A 17,049-nucleotide genomic window follows, 5' to 3' on the forward strand; every position below is an offset into this window, starting at 1 on the left:
CCCACAAAATAAAATCGGAATGGTTTTCTCCGTGTGTATTTGCAGAGAAGATAGTGCAGGAGTGAGACCTGAGAGGTGTTCCTTCAGTTTCATAATTACCAAGCGACTAACCTTAAGTGGAGATGGTCTATAGTTAGGAAACTACTGTCCAGGCTTTCATTGTGCAAGCAGTCCTCTGTAGAGCTCGAAACGGGAAGAAGCAGAGATCTACAGCTGACATGTATAGCAACTCAACGTACAAGGATGTTGACAAGCATTTAACTGGACAAGATTCCAAGCTTGAGTTGGAACATGCATTTTGTACAGTCAACTTTGTTCTAAAAAACTGCAGATATAACCAGTGAACCGAAATGTGTTAACTGAAACAAGTGAAAAAGATGGAAGCTTTAATAATTGTACTGCTATTTATGAATTGAATTGGGGTGAGTCTAAGAAGGACAAATGGGTATTGCATGTTCAGCCCAATCTATACTGCTGTTACTGAAGACATTGGACAGAGGACAAGCATCTTACAAAATAAAATATACACAGTGCTTAGTCAAAAATGTTCCATATATAAATCAGTATTATAATTGAGCACAAAGAAAGAAGGGAATTGCATTAATACTACACATGTAGTCTATTAAGGAAAAAGGAGTACACTGAAGCTATTGTGTGACTCAAACAGTCAATGAAAATGAAGAGGTTTATACAAGATATTATGGTAATGTTAGCGATAGGTTATATTTCCCCTTAAACACTACATGAATCTCAGTGCTACCAACAGGACCTTTAGTAGAGAAAGGAAATCGTCTGGGATAGTTTACAATATCTCAGCTCTTCTTTCTAACTAAACCAACATGTAATGGATGTGAAAAATTAAATGCTATCATACTTGAATGAAAGATACATCACTCTGGATAAATCAAAGTACAATGGTATGTTACTTTTTCAGAACAGTGTGCAGATTTAACTGCTATGAATAAACTTAAAATGTTATGATACAAAATGTTTTCATATTTTTGAATGATCAAACGTTTATTTTAAAATCTTATTTCTATGGCTGTCAGTTCAAGCAAAACTTTGTACATGGTTGCAAAGGTGAAAATCTGTAGACTAAACAATACTGTATAAACTACCACAGCGTAATTTGCTTTGTCACAAAAACAAGAGATCCTAAAAATAGTTTTTCATTGTCATATTTCATGACTCACAGCAGGCTTAACAGTAAAAAACTACCTTAAAAAGTGAAGAGGGAAGGAATTGCTGAAGTCATGGCAGCTGATTCCCAAAAACAATTAAACAAAGAATCAATACAGAATGAGAATAAAGTTCCGTACTTGTTTTATTGAATCACTTAAGATCCCTACTCAATGCAAAGCTCTTTTAGAAAACAGTTTAAAGATGCAACAGGATAGGAATGCTGTACGTGATAGAATACGAAACTGCTCTTCTGGCTTTGTCTTGAATTGTTTGTTTAATAAAATCCCGAATCCTGAGTAGCCCAGTTTGGAGCCTATAAGACAAAAATGAAACAAAAGGTGTTCTCAGTTAATCACATATTAAAACAAGAGCTCTTAAAACAAGATAATCCTGTATAACTGGAAAACAGAGGAAGATCCATCCAGCAAATCCAGACTATGGAATAAAAGCATCATGTATAATTGATTTGTAGCCTAAGGACCAAAGATCTAATACTGCTCTGTAATTTGTTTGCAACCTCTTTTGTCTAATTACAAAATTCCTTGATGGGAGCTATGCTTTTATTAGGATGAATTATGGGAGTTCCTTTTACAACAAAAATTCAAAGAACAATTGAGAGGTAATTGAACACATCAAAAGATACCTACTAGAAATTACACAGTAAAAAGGGAACATTTAATGCACATCATAATTACTGGCTGTTGCACTAGTTCTAAAGAACAGTAAATGGCAGTGCCACATTTTATGTTGAGGGTCTGTGTGCATCACTTTTTTTTAAAGTGCCATTCCACTTGCCCACATCAACTCATTTAAACCAGGGGGAGGTTCAGGGAATCTGACCATTTTGAGGTTATAATAGCCAGAGTGATCCTGCATCGTTCTCAAGTGCCTGTGCAAATGAAAAATGCCACAATACAACACTAAGTACAGAAGACATATAAAGCCTTAATGATATGGGGAAAGTCTCAGATTACTCCAAAATGCATCAAAACAGAAACAGGTTTAACTGTGCTTTTTTTAGGACCTTAAAAGTATGTTGGCCTTTATACTGCTGACTCACAGTTGTGTAAAAGTGACTCACACTTTTACAGCTTAATTGACATCAGTCTTGCCAGTAGTCCTCTAAAAAAAATCAGAGCCCTCAAGGTATCTTTAGAAGCCCAAGCCCTGCAAGTGCCTCTAAGCCCACATTAAGTAATTGTACTCTTCTTAAGCAGAAATGAAGGATATTCTACAATGTTCGCTGAATAAATCACAGGGCAACAGTTTTAAAATGGAATGCATTAAACAAATAAAAGGTACAACAAAATAACTTATTTCTTGAAGACATCTGAATCCTTTTTTTTCTTTTTCAAGTGCTACACTTGCATGATATTTTTTATTTTATCCATCAGACAGCTTGTTTTCCCTCTCAGTTTCGTCCGGTTGCGATTTCTTCTTTAACATTTAGGTACCTTCAGACAAACTAGTCAAAATAAAATATGCTAGTACGACAAAAAACATCAATTTGTCTACAGATCTCCCACGCTTCTGGTACAAATATAAACTTTCTAAATGAGCATCCATGTCTAGCAAATGTTCATCTACAACTAAGAGCTTCCACATACAGCTGTAATCATGCTTGTTGTGTTTGCTAGTCTTAAATTGTACATCACAAACACCATTAAATTAACAAATGAATTTAGGGACTAATCAGTCCATCAAACTAATTTGGTTCTCTAAAGTGCCATAAGCAATTCTGGTTGTAATGGGGGGTTTATTCAGTTTGGTAATGGGTGTAAAATATTCAGTTACCGAGCCCATATATCTGTCCTGTGTGGGAGCTGCAGCCCAGACATCAGCAAGGATTCAATCTGCATCTTATCTAGGCCTGCAAAGCCAACAGCAGAAACTAGTGCTCTTTTGCAATATCATCACAGATCTAGTTTGATATCACATTGGGGTGGGGGTGGGAATGACATTGCCATATCTGTACACACACTTCCGCCAAACTCCTCTCGCGGATATCAACCTCATTCACTTAACCTTCGTTTGGCTGAAACTGTGCCTGAGGTTTTTTTCAAAAAGGATTTGGGGGAAAAGGGCCTTGTAACTAAGTCTTCAAAGAAAAGAAATAAGGTTGTGTGGTTGAAGGTAAGAGGAGAAAGTTTGTATCATTTTATATCGAATGGAAAGCCAACACACTTGGTTTGTACTATAGCTAGCTGTTGCCAAAGAGCACCAGCAATAATTGTAGAAGTAATTTTTTGCTGTTTTTATATATAGCAAATTAAGTGCCCCACATTTGTTTTTCTAATGCAGCGTCCCTTTAAAAAATCCGCTTCTTAAGCTGAAAAAGCCCTACAAACACATGGAGCTCGAGTTATACACAGACAGGGATGCCAAGCTAGAATCAAGCACAGGGCCCTGAAGGTGCGAGAGACAGCAGTGCTGAAGCCCCTCACCTCATTCCTGTTGTTATGGTTAAGCTTCTTCTCAATGTTCATAGCCAGCATCTGACTGCGAAACGAAAGGCTCTTTGTCTTCTCAATCACTTGCTGGTAGGGTGATACGGCATTGTTGCCCATTACAACATGGCCCTAGAACAAATGAAATAGATACCAGTTACAGTCCACCAAGAAGATACACTTTATATACAAGTGGAACGCAATACTGTTGTTCTTCAATCTACCACATAATCAATATTTAAAATGCATGCATTGATTAAAATATACAAAACTGACATAGTGATTGTGGTTGATGCTCATCATCTATACGGAGTCTGTTCCAAAACATATCCACTATTTAAGAAGCAGATCAGTATTTTGCATATATTCATTAAATGTATGTGTAATGGTCTATGCTACAGGAATAAAGCAGACCTATAATTCCACTGAGTAATGCAAAACTGTCTAGCTTTTGAAAAGTTTGTAACTCTCTGGTTGCTGGCTTTTTACCCAACTATCTGGTGAACTTTAAATTCCTTCATCCAGGTACATTGTGCATATTCCCTTTTTATAGATAGAAGATTACTTCATATCATGTGTAATTACTTATTTGACAATAAATTAAAGCAAAAAGAAATGAAACTTTACCAGTTTGGAATCTATTTTTGCATCCAGCCTTGCATTGCGAATTAAGTTGACTATCCATCTCTCTGCTTCTTCAGGTGTCATATTCAGTTTATCTGCCAGCATGCTAAAAGAGGAAAAAAAAAATGTTAAGGTGCAGAACGTGTCAGGCAGGGAGAAAACCAGGAAGTGTATAGCACTAGCAGTGCACTTCTTCCACTTCGGGAGAACCAAAGTGAACACTAGGACCCTGCTTCCAGTTCAGTCCAGCTAGAAACCAGCACTAAACCAAAGTAAGGGTGCAAAAGCAATTACCCCTTACCAGGACAAAGCCAAGTCCAGCCTTCACTGCTTGAATGGTACACTATTCAATACTCAGAAAGCTGGTATTTTATATGTGATGTGATTAGATGGGAAGATCAACAGAACACGTGTTTAAAACCTGCAACATGCTAGTACTTACCAGATAGTATGGCTGCATATAAGCAATACAGCCATAAAGACAGCGTGGAGAATCTAGAATACCTCTCCTTTGTAGGCATGGCTCAGAATTAAATGAACCGGACCAAGAGCTCAATTAATTCAGCTTATGCCGGATTCACTTAAAACCATCACTTGACCATACATGTATAATATTGTGCAGTTAAAAAATATGATTTTACAGCATAGTATTGTTAGTGTAACACGACAACAAGCTAGAAATGCCATATCCCCCTTCTCAAGTCTGAATCCATTTCCATATCAATTTATTATATCCAAGCTGGGTCCCCAGTGTAGTATATATGATCAAATCCCAGGGTTTGCCCATTGCCACAGGCATACATTTGAGCTTCTGATCTACACAGTTCAGGATATGGCAGGGAGAGCTTGAAGTCACACAAAAAATCCAGGTAGTTACACCACTATGAGAGGTTCATTTCACTGCAAGACGCACAACTAGAGTAATAAAAATGCTCAGTATAAAACTGCAACTTGATACAAAATCCAAAGCACAGATAATCAAGCTGTGATAATGACAGCTTGATATTGTCACATAGAACCCCAAGGTCCAACACACAAACAAAATCAAGTTTGTAAAAAATTCTCCAATGTTTTTAAGCACCGCACATTCACAAAACCCTACATGTATGAAGAATTTGTGCTGATCCTCAATCTTTTCTCTCCATAACTAAAAAGAAAGCAGATTAAAAATACCACAAACAAAAAAGAACACTTTGTCATGGATATTAATTATAAAACAATGAGGACTGCCTTAGAAACAGGCAAGCTTAAGTAGGTGTGTTCAATTAGCACAGCAGTCAAGTCTTCTTAGCTGCAAAACAGTGGCAGAGCTGAGTGTTTTAGACTAACCCAATTAGCAGTGAATCACTTCTCAGCAGGTCCTTTTCCTTTGATGTCCTCTGTCAGACTACTTATTGCCCTCAATTCTCTCATTCTCTGAATGTCGTGACAACGAAAGCCGACACACCAGTCAGGTCCTGCTACTGTCCAGAAATTGAAGCCAGCTTTTCTCCTCTTTGAACGTACAGATAGAGATGTGTCATTTTAGTTAAAAAAACACAGGCATTCTTTGATCCAAGCATCACCACTGCAGCTGGGCTTCCTGTGGATTTCCAATAAACCCTCCACATTTCCTGCTGGACTTCAGTTCATTTCAGAGACCTATAAATCTAAGTCTATTATCAGTTCACAGACTGACACTTTACTATAAGAGCAAATGATTACTTACCAGTAAACAGCTTTGCCTTTTTCTTACAAAAAAGCACCTCACAAGACATTTTTGAATACTGGTGTATGAAACAGTTCAGGCTCATTACTGAAGCAGGTCCTACTCAAATAATCACTCCTTTCTTTTCAAAACACAGTCCTGTGAGTAACTTTGTAAAAAAAAACACAAGGTCGCTTTCCTCTCACGCTACATGGAATCACAAACAGACGAAGTAATTAACCTAATTTGATGATTTAACTTCAATTTGAAACTTTCTGGAACTGGAACAGAAAGACAACAATACACAGTATAAGATTTCAAAACAGGCCGCACTTATCAGTAATACTGTGATTTATTTTCTGCAGGAAATCTTAAAGATTAATTGTACAAAAGGCTATTAAAACCAAAGTCATTTTCATTACCATTATTGTGAGGCAACACATCCCATCTCTCTCTCTGCAAGTTCCTGTTTTCATCAAGAACGAGAAATCCACACAAAAGATTTGAGACAAAAGCAAAAACTTCTATCGAGAGACCATGGCTGACTACCGTAATCACATGGCGCAAACAGGTACAAGAAAAAAAAAACACTCTCGGGCAAGGAGTTTCTCCCTAGGAGTCCAGATTTTAGGAAAGTTTTATATTCTAACATTCAATATATCTACTGTTTAAACTGAAGACAATTATGCGATGCAAGTATATTACAATAAAATCATTACACTGTAATGATATTTCATTTCCCCATTCAAAAAAAGTGTTATGAATATAAAGGCTTTTATTCATAGCATAATATGACTGCCAGGTGAGAAAAAGTAAGCAAAATGACCTCGATAATATGAAAAGGGACTATGTATGCATAGACTGTTGATACCTGGTTAAAATGGAGAAGCACAATGAGAGGGACAAGCAATGGGGTCTCGAGTCATTGCAGAATTCCACGGATTCATTTTTATTTCTTAGTGAGCTCAAACTCGGAACCACCTGAAATCACTTCAGTCCGTTTCCAGGAGCTCCAGAGCCATAAGTTTCACACTTTGGTAAATTCAGAAAGACACTTTGGGCCATTATGTAAGAGAAATCCAGATCCTGTTTTCAATTTCAGGCTAAACAAATACATCGTTAAACATTACCATATGAATACTTTAAACAGTCCCAACAAAACTGGAACAACCCTGTCTTGGCTTGGGGAAGGACTTTTTTTTTTTAGATACCAGATTAATTTGCGCGGTGGTCTTCTAAAGACTTTTGTCATGCAGAAAGGTCCTTTTTACATTAAAGCAGGTCACACTAGGCCAGCAAATGGAAAAGATGGAACACTCCAAAAGTGTGACAAATTAACAAACACATTGTTTAATATTAGTTTCCTTTGGTGCAAAATTATGTAATATTGTCAGTTGTTTCAGATAGCCATCAAATAAACTGCAAATTAGAAATGTCAGTACCTATTAAAAACAAATCTCCTGAAATCAGCAACAGGTAAATAGAGCTGAAATTTGAACTTTTCTTATTTAAGGCAGACCACGCAGACGGGTAGCTGAGAGATAACTGATTACCGCATTGGATGTCAAAACAGGCTAAATCTAACAGGGTCATTCTGTATAAGAGCCTGTAACAGTTAGTGAACCCTCTGGGGCCGGAGAGGCATTCCATTCTCATGGAGTAACCTGATTGTTCTTTTGGCTGCTCAGGGTTCAAAGGAGAGCGGAGGACGAAGATCAAATCCCTGCTCCTACCAGCACCCACCACAACGCCACTGCCATATGGTTTTTCACAGTGACAAAAGACAAGACAAATAATGAACTCCAAAAGCATGTAACGTAATGTATAACTTATGTAACTTAAACCTATATATACTTACCTATTTCATGACTAAATCCAAAGTTAAATTTATTTAACATAAATTCAGATCTCCAAGGATTAAATAGGGGGGTGTTTTTTACATTTTCCCTTAAACGTTTTTTTTATTTTCTAGTTTATACAACAGGTCAAAAACTTCTAAAAACTAATAAATGTTCATAACTAAGTGCTGAAGCCTATTAAATAATCATCCCTTTGTGGTGCCTTAATTGTCATAAGTCATTTTAATTTCAATTTAACTTGGGCACATAGGCAAATAGATTAACAACAATGTGCTGTATATAGCCACTAACAATCATGTAAGTTTTACTGTATAGTCTCACTCACTATGAAACAATACATTGATAAGAAACAAATATAAAGAGAATACTGTGTCAGTGTAAATGCAATAGCTTTGCTTAGAAAAGATGAAAAATACTGAAATCAGAAGTGAAAAAATAAGAAAAAAGGCATTTGGCAAAGAGTATGTAAATATCATATACAATTCATTGAAAAACTCCAGTGTCTTGTTATATATATATTTTTTTTTACTTTTAAACATATTGTCAGCTGATTCAATGATTCGTCTTTCATGGAATAATGCATTTTTGTTGCTTTGTAAAGACCTGCCCATACAAAGAAACATTTCTTTCTGAATTCACGGAATTGATAAACCAATCGCATCGATCCTTTTGTGTTAAGCAAGGGTTATAATTTTCCAGTTTCCAGAATTCATGCAAATGACTTTCTTGGCTCTTCTTTTTGCGCAGTTTTAGTATTTGTGCAAATCAGGTTTACCGTTCTCACCATATCTTGGAAAACAAATCTAAATGGGAAGGTGTTCACATCCAAACTGAACATTTGTTTTTGGGATGAATATCCTGACAGCCATGAGAATCCGGTGAGCAGGTCAAATGGCATTTTCCATTTGAGTTTCCAGGTTCAAGTATGCAGTCAAACGTTCAGGATCTTTACTAAAGGTTTTAACACAAAGTGAGATTATAGCGCCAATGCTTGGTATGCATTTACCAAGTCATCAAATTTGTTTTTGTTATGGTTTTTAGCTTTACACCACTCATGACTTTGTATTAGATCGACCAGACTCTTGCCTTGTATAGCACTCAGAGATGAGTTTACAAACCTGGTATATCCACCAGCAACACTTTTGAGTTCTTAACATCACTATTACATGAAGTGTCCATTTTCACAAACCTTGGGCGTAAGCTAATGTGTGTTTTTCGAATGGTATTTTACACAGTAATACCAATTGTCCCACTGTGTTATACATGGCTGACGAGTAAGCTGTATGGACAGAGTAGAGCCCTTTGATTGCATCTCTCAGATGCACCGTAAGCAGCTATTCCTGCTTGTAAAAGATTAAGACTGATGTACAAGATTAAGACTGCCTCATTGCACAGTTGCAATGAGGCTGTCTACTCTCAGGAAAATGTTTACCTATTATCCATATGCATGACTTTGTGTGCAGGACATGACCAATGTACAGAATTAGGTGACAAGAGTCTAAGAGTGCCACTGTATTCCTTGATCGGGTAACTGGCATTATCTCAAACAAATACAGTGACATTTTTAAACTCCATGTCAAATGTATTTAAACATTTCAAGATGTCCTGACCTACCAAAGAGTGATTTGCAGAATGCAGTTAACTATCTGCAAGAATACCAATCGGTTCACCAGCTCTTGATTGCCCATGTAAAATGTGGAAAACAGTGACCTTCTCCATCTGTATATTTGTCAGTAACTAAATATACACTGTCTCACATTCTAAACAATAAGGCAGGGGTGTCAAACTAGTGCTATGGCAAAATGTGATCTAAATGTACTTCAACAGAGCCACACATATCGTAAATAATAACAATACTAAGCACAATCACTACACAGCATTGTTGTGCATCACTGTAGCGTTTTGTGGTTTTAGTGTTTATTTTATAATGATATACACCCCTTTCTCCTCATCTGTGGTTTTGCTTGCTGTGTGAGAAGCCTTCTCGAAGCTTCTGAAAACATTCACAGAGGCCTCAAGCTTCGTGGTCTGCCTCCGAGACTCGCTTCAAAATTGGCGCACACACGTTTTCCACTGCTTTGCATAACCTATTGCATCTCTACCGCTTCATGACATCTTCCTAAGGACAACAGCAGGCAGTAAATGTAAAAGTACACGTAATATTCCTTTATGCAATTGTAACCTATGTATTACTGGATGTTCTGTCATGTTCTTATTTAACATATATGGATTGGTTTGCTATGTGCATTAAGTATGCTCATGGCATGTACACAGTACAGGAGTTTTCTCCCCAGTATACATGCTTTTCATTATCCACAGACAACTCCCTTTGAAATGCAATCAGCAATGTGTCTTCACTCTACACATTCATTACCTGCCGAGAATGCTAGCATTACCACGCTATTTAAAATCTCCATTACAATTATTGTACGCTTCATAAATCTCTTTTCTATTGATACTACCAGGATATTTGGTTCTCCTGGCGAAAATAAACAAGCAACTATATACGCCCAAACCTCAGTGCACGGACGATAAATTCAATTTTTTTTGCTACAAACTATGTATTTTAATGCCATTTTCACTACCTCGGAGGTGCTTCCCTTTGATCTCGCTTATTCATTTTTAATCGCTGAACATCCATATTTTTAAGACAATGTCAGTAAAACGTTTGATTCGGGTGTTACAAAGGAAAAAAAACAAGAAAAGGCGTTTTTTATGGTCTGTAAAACTTGAAGTGATAGAATGGGATTAATCTGGAAAGCAGTCAGAAGACGTGCATTGCTATGACCTTAGTACAGTAGTTAAAATATGTAAAAATTCTAAACCAAGTTGAATGGGATAATTATCTGAAACACCTGATAAGTTTTCTTATATTTACAGGTCAGTACTCTGTTAATGTGATCATGAGTAATACGTGAATTTCTAGACCTTGGGAAGAACTCATAGGCTTGTACATGTAAAGTAATAGCAAATTAATTTTCTGTATACTAACTTTCACATAGTAGTTTGCAAACAATTACTTTTGTTAAGTCAGATTAGTGCAGATATCAACTAGTAAACTGTAGCAGTGAACTGCGAGTCAAGAGCATTCGGGGAATGGTGAGGAGGTGAGGAGGTCCTGAACTTGGCTTCAGGAATTGGTGAACCTAACACTCAGTGCCTGCGATGGCAACTGTAAGCTACAAAATCTGGCGAGCTGCTTTCTAGAGCCGGGGAACAAAATGAGCAAAGCGCAAGGTTAAACGGAACCCGGATGATGACAAACACTGAAAACGTGGACCACCAATTCCTTGAGATCAATAACCCTGAAAAAATGCGGATCCATTTATAGGAAGTGGGTACAGAAGTCTCACAGGGTCAGGTTTTCCCACCATCTTTGTGCTAAGGCACACTCCGTGAAAGCAGATCTGCGTCAACATCAGAAAGAGGCGCTGCAGCTGGATAAAGGTAGAGAAGCAAGGAGGGCGCCGTGTTACTGTAACAGTCCCCGGCGAACATCGCCATGTGCGCCTGCTTCCTGTGTGGGCTCTCCAAACTCAGACAAGACACTGAAGCCCGGTTGAGGCTCTGACCGCATCTGCCACATTGGCCAAACAAAAGAGCTTGGCGGCCCAGAGCCGGCCCGTGGGCCACGTTTGACACCCATGCCCTAAGATCACATGGTCAACAAAAGCTCCAGGCCCTAGAAATAACTATAAAACTGCCCTCATTAAAATAAACTTCATATTCATCCTGATCGCTGCCTGGATGCCAAGAGTTCTGAAGCATAAGGCCAATGACACAAAAACTTAAACATCTGTCAGGAATAGAAAAATAACCACCACAGGTTTTTTTTCTTCTACATGCACTATATGAAAATCCCTACATTAGTTTATTGCATTTTCTTCCTTTTTTGAAGTTTGGGCCGAGAAGAGCATAAAAAAATTAAAATCACAATTCAGCTTCCTCGTTCTGTGTTACCACTAACCTTTGTGGTCTTTAACGAGTAAATGGATCCAATTGCAGGGAGACTGCCAAAAAGCTAGGACTCCTAATCAATTCCAGACTATCTGCAATTTGAGATTTATACACAACCCTCTCATATTCCAGGCTTCAACCTTGAATACAGACATTCTACAGCTTTGCAAATTTTCCTGATAGAAATTTGATAATCATATTCTCAGGCTATACATTATCTTCAGCACAAAGGTACATTTTATAAGTCTTTGGAAAATAAATGTATGGTATATTTGTTGCACATCGCACATCTGTTGCTCTTAAATGTAGGACTTGGGGGAGAACATTAAAGGGCTTAAATGTAATGAGCACTTTTTTTTCATTTTACAGAAACAAGTGCAAAGAGTTTGTAAATTGCACACATTTATTTTAAAGTCGATGGGCTGTTCAGAAACTGCTACGACATTTTAGATTAAAACCTAAGCAAACTTTCTGTTTTATGCATAATTAACATTATAAACTACACTGCAACTTTAAACATGGATTTAATCTCTGGAGGTCTAAATCACCTGTGATTGGACTTTAAAAGTGTTGCAGTTTTCTGCTATTTACAGGATGTAATAAATCTTTGAGGTGAAGCAACCTGTTAGCAGCTGCAGCTGTCAAGTGCTTGTGCTTTAGGCTAAAGGTTTAAAGAATTGCTGCAGATGCTTGACTACTAGTTATGAAACCTCATTAAAAGCAGAAGTGCATCACTGTTACTCTGCTATTTATTCTGCCATGCCACGATAATGGGAACCAGGAGGAAACTGCCTCCCATCAACTACTGGAAAATCTCATATGGCGCTTGCTGAATCTGGAGGGTAATGGCTCTATTAGGAGCAGAGGACAATAATTTATTTTCTAAACTTAAGACACACATTTAAAGTAAATTACAAACAAAAAAAAGGATTGCGGATTTAAATGAATACAAGGTGGTTTCATCTACTGCAAAGTTGTATTTTGCATTGAGCAGAGTTCGCTGTACTGAAATTAGGACCAATCAAAGAAAAGAAGGATCCGCTAGGAAACGAGACACTTCTTGAAATTACCTGGGCCCAGTATCTAATATAGGGTCAGTAAAGCACTGGGACACTTTTGGATGCAGAACCAGTCAGCTACCATTCAGGTCCTAATGATACCACTACACTACATACACATATCGCGGAAAGAAAACTAGCATTCCTCCACTGGAGCAAGTTCAGGAAGGGAAGTTGGTGTGATGGCCCTGGCCCTTTCAAAACCCCGCAGAATGGTTCAATAGAGATTAAGTCAAGTCTCTAGGCTGGCCACAAGAAATTTTCAAAATTATGGTCCATGGAACCACTGCCTATTAGCCATTACCCACTGAAGGCCACCCAGCCCTTAACCTAGCAGCATCCTGATTACAACTGACTGTCCCACAGAGCTTTACGAAACCTAGGCTGAATTGTGCTTTGGAATACAAGCAAGCCCCCCAAAAATGTATGTACTCTACTATTATTGAGAATTACATATGTCTGTTGCTTTACAAGTAAATAACAAGACTTTTTGGAGCCGCATCATGCGTGTGTAAGTGCATTTAACTTTGCTTGTAAAAGTTGCTTTGCTGAAAAATATATTCATAACAGTAATATTTCACCAACTAACCTTCCTGTTGTTTTCTTTAAATTCAATGCCATGGAGCAAGTGTTCTTTTGAATTTTTCAAAAGCAGTTCTAATCTGGACAAAGCCACAGCCAATTCCTATATTTTTTTAATTATAGACAATTGCTATAATTTTTTAATTACAGACAATTGCTCAACTTTTTTTTTTTTTCCTTTTTTATGCTCATACGCTCAGCACAATCAGCTTCAGCTCTTTGGGTTTGGTGACTATCCAAGTTTAAATTTGTGCAGCCTGGTTTCAAACAAAACAAACCATTAACAAACAAATAAACAAACTAGTCATCATTGTAGAGAAACAAACGAGCTAAGCCTCAAATAAAATAAAGCCAATCCGACTGCCATACCTCTATTCCCGGTTTGGCTTAGAAGACAATTGGAAGACACATGCCAATATGCACTGGTTTGCAAAACTTCCTAATATACTACCACTTTAATAAGTCAAACTAGACAGTAAGCAAAAGACACTAACGGAATGCAATAGACACTGGACTGCTCCGCAAGAGAAAAATTGCAGTGGAATTAAACAGAAACTGTCCAGAGGCTTTTCAGAGACTAAACAGGACTGAACGCTTCATTCAGTTAGATTTTACATTTGTGCAAAATAATGTAATATCAATCACTGGATTTTCTCAAAATGCACACATTTATAGTAAGCCTTATTACAATGAAAACAGCTTTGCTTGTGTTGAAAACCGTATGGACCCATTCTTTGTTGCACATTTGTGGAAATATAAAAGGTCTTGACTGATAAGACATTACTGTGTACAAGGCAGAAGAATGGGATATCAGTGTATATTCTGTCAACAGCATATAATTAATCAATTAAAATTCTGCTGAATTTTTAACGTATTTAACCAAGATCAATAGAGTTGCGCTCACGACAACAGGATTGAAGGGGAAAAAAGTAAAATGTGTCATTCATAAATTGTAGTTATTTTGTACATACTGCCGTGTTTAAAACGTTTTAGGTCTTGTTACGCAACGATATTTCCCAATTCTTTATACATTTCTAATTCATTGTATTTTCTCATAGTAAGCCTTCTTAATCACTCTGGATACAAGTGACAGCTAAACAGTTTGTGGATTTGTACTGGGCACTGCAAGAACAAGAAAGCCACAGAAATCTCACTAAGTGAACTAATTCAGTCATTTTATGAATACTTTGGAATAAGAGATTTTAACAGAGTTTTTCCATTTCCACAGCATCTATTTATTTTCATTATATTTATTGTGTATATGGAGGGAATTAAAATGACAAATTTCAGCAGTGGAGCAGGAATTAATATTATGCCAATGAGTAAAAATGAGAGGACAAACATCACCAAACCTCCTATGACAAAACAGTATCTGGGTAGGATGGTTCTGAAGTGCTCACTGCTAGGTAATACTTGCTTTACGTTAAGCTATAAATGCTTGTTTGAGAGGCCATTACTTAACCAGAGTTTAAGCTTAATTATAACTGTGCTATAACCTTAAAAAAAAAAAAACCTTTTACATGGGCTAGGCTGTGTAATCTACATAAAAGCAGATTTCCTAGAACCTTTTATAACCAAGATGGAAATACCACTTCAACCCCCCAGTTACTGCTGCATTTTTTGCTATTCTTTTAACAGTCTTAATTTTACAGAATACAGAACATAACTTTTCTTGTGAATCGGCAGAGACATTCTGTTCCCCAAAAATATTCTATAAAACAATGAGGCTCACCAATTCTCGTGCTCTCCCTTTGATGCCCTTGTAATGGAGAGGTGTGATCCTCATGAGATTCCTTTTCCAGGTTACATATTTAATTATACAGATCAAGAAAGCAAATACCATAACTTTGGATAATATTTCTTCGGATACTTTGCGTATGCAGAATTCCGGCATTCCTGTCTGTCCTGAGAACGTGTCCCATAGACAGATGATCTCTATATAAACTGCACATAAGCATGTACACTATAGGTCACAACAGTGCAAGCAATGATGTATTTACTGAGAGACTGAGGGGGAGAGCAAAAGCATCTATTCTTTCTCCCGCTCATCACTGCAGTAAGAACATTTTGCCACCCTTCAACACAGACTGTATACAAGATTGCGGGGGAAATGCAAAAGCTCCTTGGCCAAGCTTTGACGGGGGTCTTGTGGTGAAGCACCGGGGGCCAATCCTAAGCCCTGCCTCCCCCAGAAAGTGAAAAATACGACAGGCAGGCCTCAGTACCCCACCCCACCCCCCAGAAAGCACAAAAGTGATAAGAGGGACCCCCTTCGCTGAGCAGGAACAGAATAGCTTGCACCATGGCCCATGCTAATGTAACACCGGCTGCATTTTACGAGGTTAGATGTCTACACTTCAAAAAGTACACTTTTTGACAATGTTCCCTTTGATCTTACAGTATATTCGGTGAAAAATTATCTGCAATTGCTTAAGGTTCATAAATCATCTAATGCCAACACACAGGAGGATCATCTTTTCCCTGCAGAAAAAAACTACGTAAAGAAAAAAATTCATAAATACCTTTTGGTTGTATATGACGGGTATATTCCCACAGAGAAATAATGATATTTGACAACTGCTGAACATCTCGCTTATCAGATGTAATGAACTTCACTTTAAAAGCTCCAGGAGCTATACAGACAGGTTGTTGCTATCCTCCTCTAATCTTATAATATCTGAATATCAATGAGAATGTGTGTATGCCTTGTGAATATGAGCTTACGGCATGTAGTCAGACACAGGAATACACAAAGTAAAAAACAACTTAATGGTAATTACGTAAGAGACTGCGTGACCTCTCGGAAAATTGCAATCACGCAAAATGTTACTATCACTGTAATCTGACAACGTTGATGCTGTGAAACCTTAAAAAGTGTTATAAAAACATGCATCTGTATCTAGTGCAAAATAAAACATTTTCCAAACATGTATCTGACAATAATAAAGAAGGGGTTATACTTCTGTACATGTTGCACAATCTTGGATTTCAATATATTAAAAGGGCATGTTGTTTACCACATTTTTACAATTGCCTACCGTATGACCTGAAAAAAAGACAACATTCTTTGTACCCACCTGATGCTAATGCATTGATGAATACGACAGAAAGTCTCAAAAATAAAGAGACGGGCATTTTCAATGAAGTCTTCCAAACAAGCCACCAAGAAGAAGTCATTCACCAGAACCTGCAACACAAACAAGCCAAACAGTGCATTAAAGGATATTCTATAAACCCATTTGAAGTAGAAAAAATGTAGCAAAAGTAATCTTTGTTATAGCCGAAATGAAAAAGGAACAGGTGAAAATGCTGATATCCAGATTTAAATACAGGTGACTAACAGCTGTACATTGTCAATAAAAATGCTGAAGAACAGAAACATGCTGGAGCAGAATAGCCCTGAATCATGTTAATTTAAGCAAGATAAAACAGGATAAAAAAAACTAACAAATGTCAGGAAACCATACATTTCAAAGACTTGATATACATGCAGTACTATAAAACAACAAGTGCTATTTTTTGTATTGATTATGCAAAATGTAAATTAAGCCTAATAACTATGGCTCCATTTCCATTCAGCTTCATATTTTATTGTTTTTGTCAGATAGAGTAAAAAATATTTTACTAAACTATGGGGAAAACAACTGAGAAAG

General features: G+C 37.3%; 1 protein-coding gene across 1 annotated transcript in view; it reads right to left on the reverse strand.

Annotated features, from left to right (window-relative positions):
• Positions 1–1,306: 1,306 nt before the first annotated feature.
• eif3ea (eukaryotic translation initiation factor 3, subunit E, a) overlaps positions 1,307–17,049 on the reverse strand; it is a 48,444-nt gene continuing 32,701 nt past the window's right edge. Inside the window, exons 10-13 of the mRNA XM_006635563.3 lie at positions 16,474–16,583; positions 4,257–4,359; positions 3,627–3,761; positions 1,307–1,495 (exon numbers count right to left, since the gene is read on the reverse strand). Coding sequence (XP_006635626.1) covers positions 1,457–1,495; positions 3,627–3,761; positions 4,257–4,359; positions 16,474–16,583 — 387 coding nt within the window. The 3' untranslated portion in view covers positions 1,307–1,456. The remainder of the gene's footprint in view (positions 1,496–3,626; positions 3,762–4,256; positions 4,360–16,473; positions 16,584–17,049) is intronic.

Source organism: Lepisosteus oculatus, chromosome 10, assembly GCF_040954835.1.
Source record: "Lepisosteus oculatus isolate fLepOcu1 chromosome 10, fLepOcu1.hap2, whole genome shotgun sequence".
NCBI lineage: Eukaryota > Metazoa > Chordata > Actinopteri > Semionotiformes > Lepisosteidae > Lepisosteus > Lepisosteus oculatus.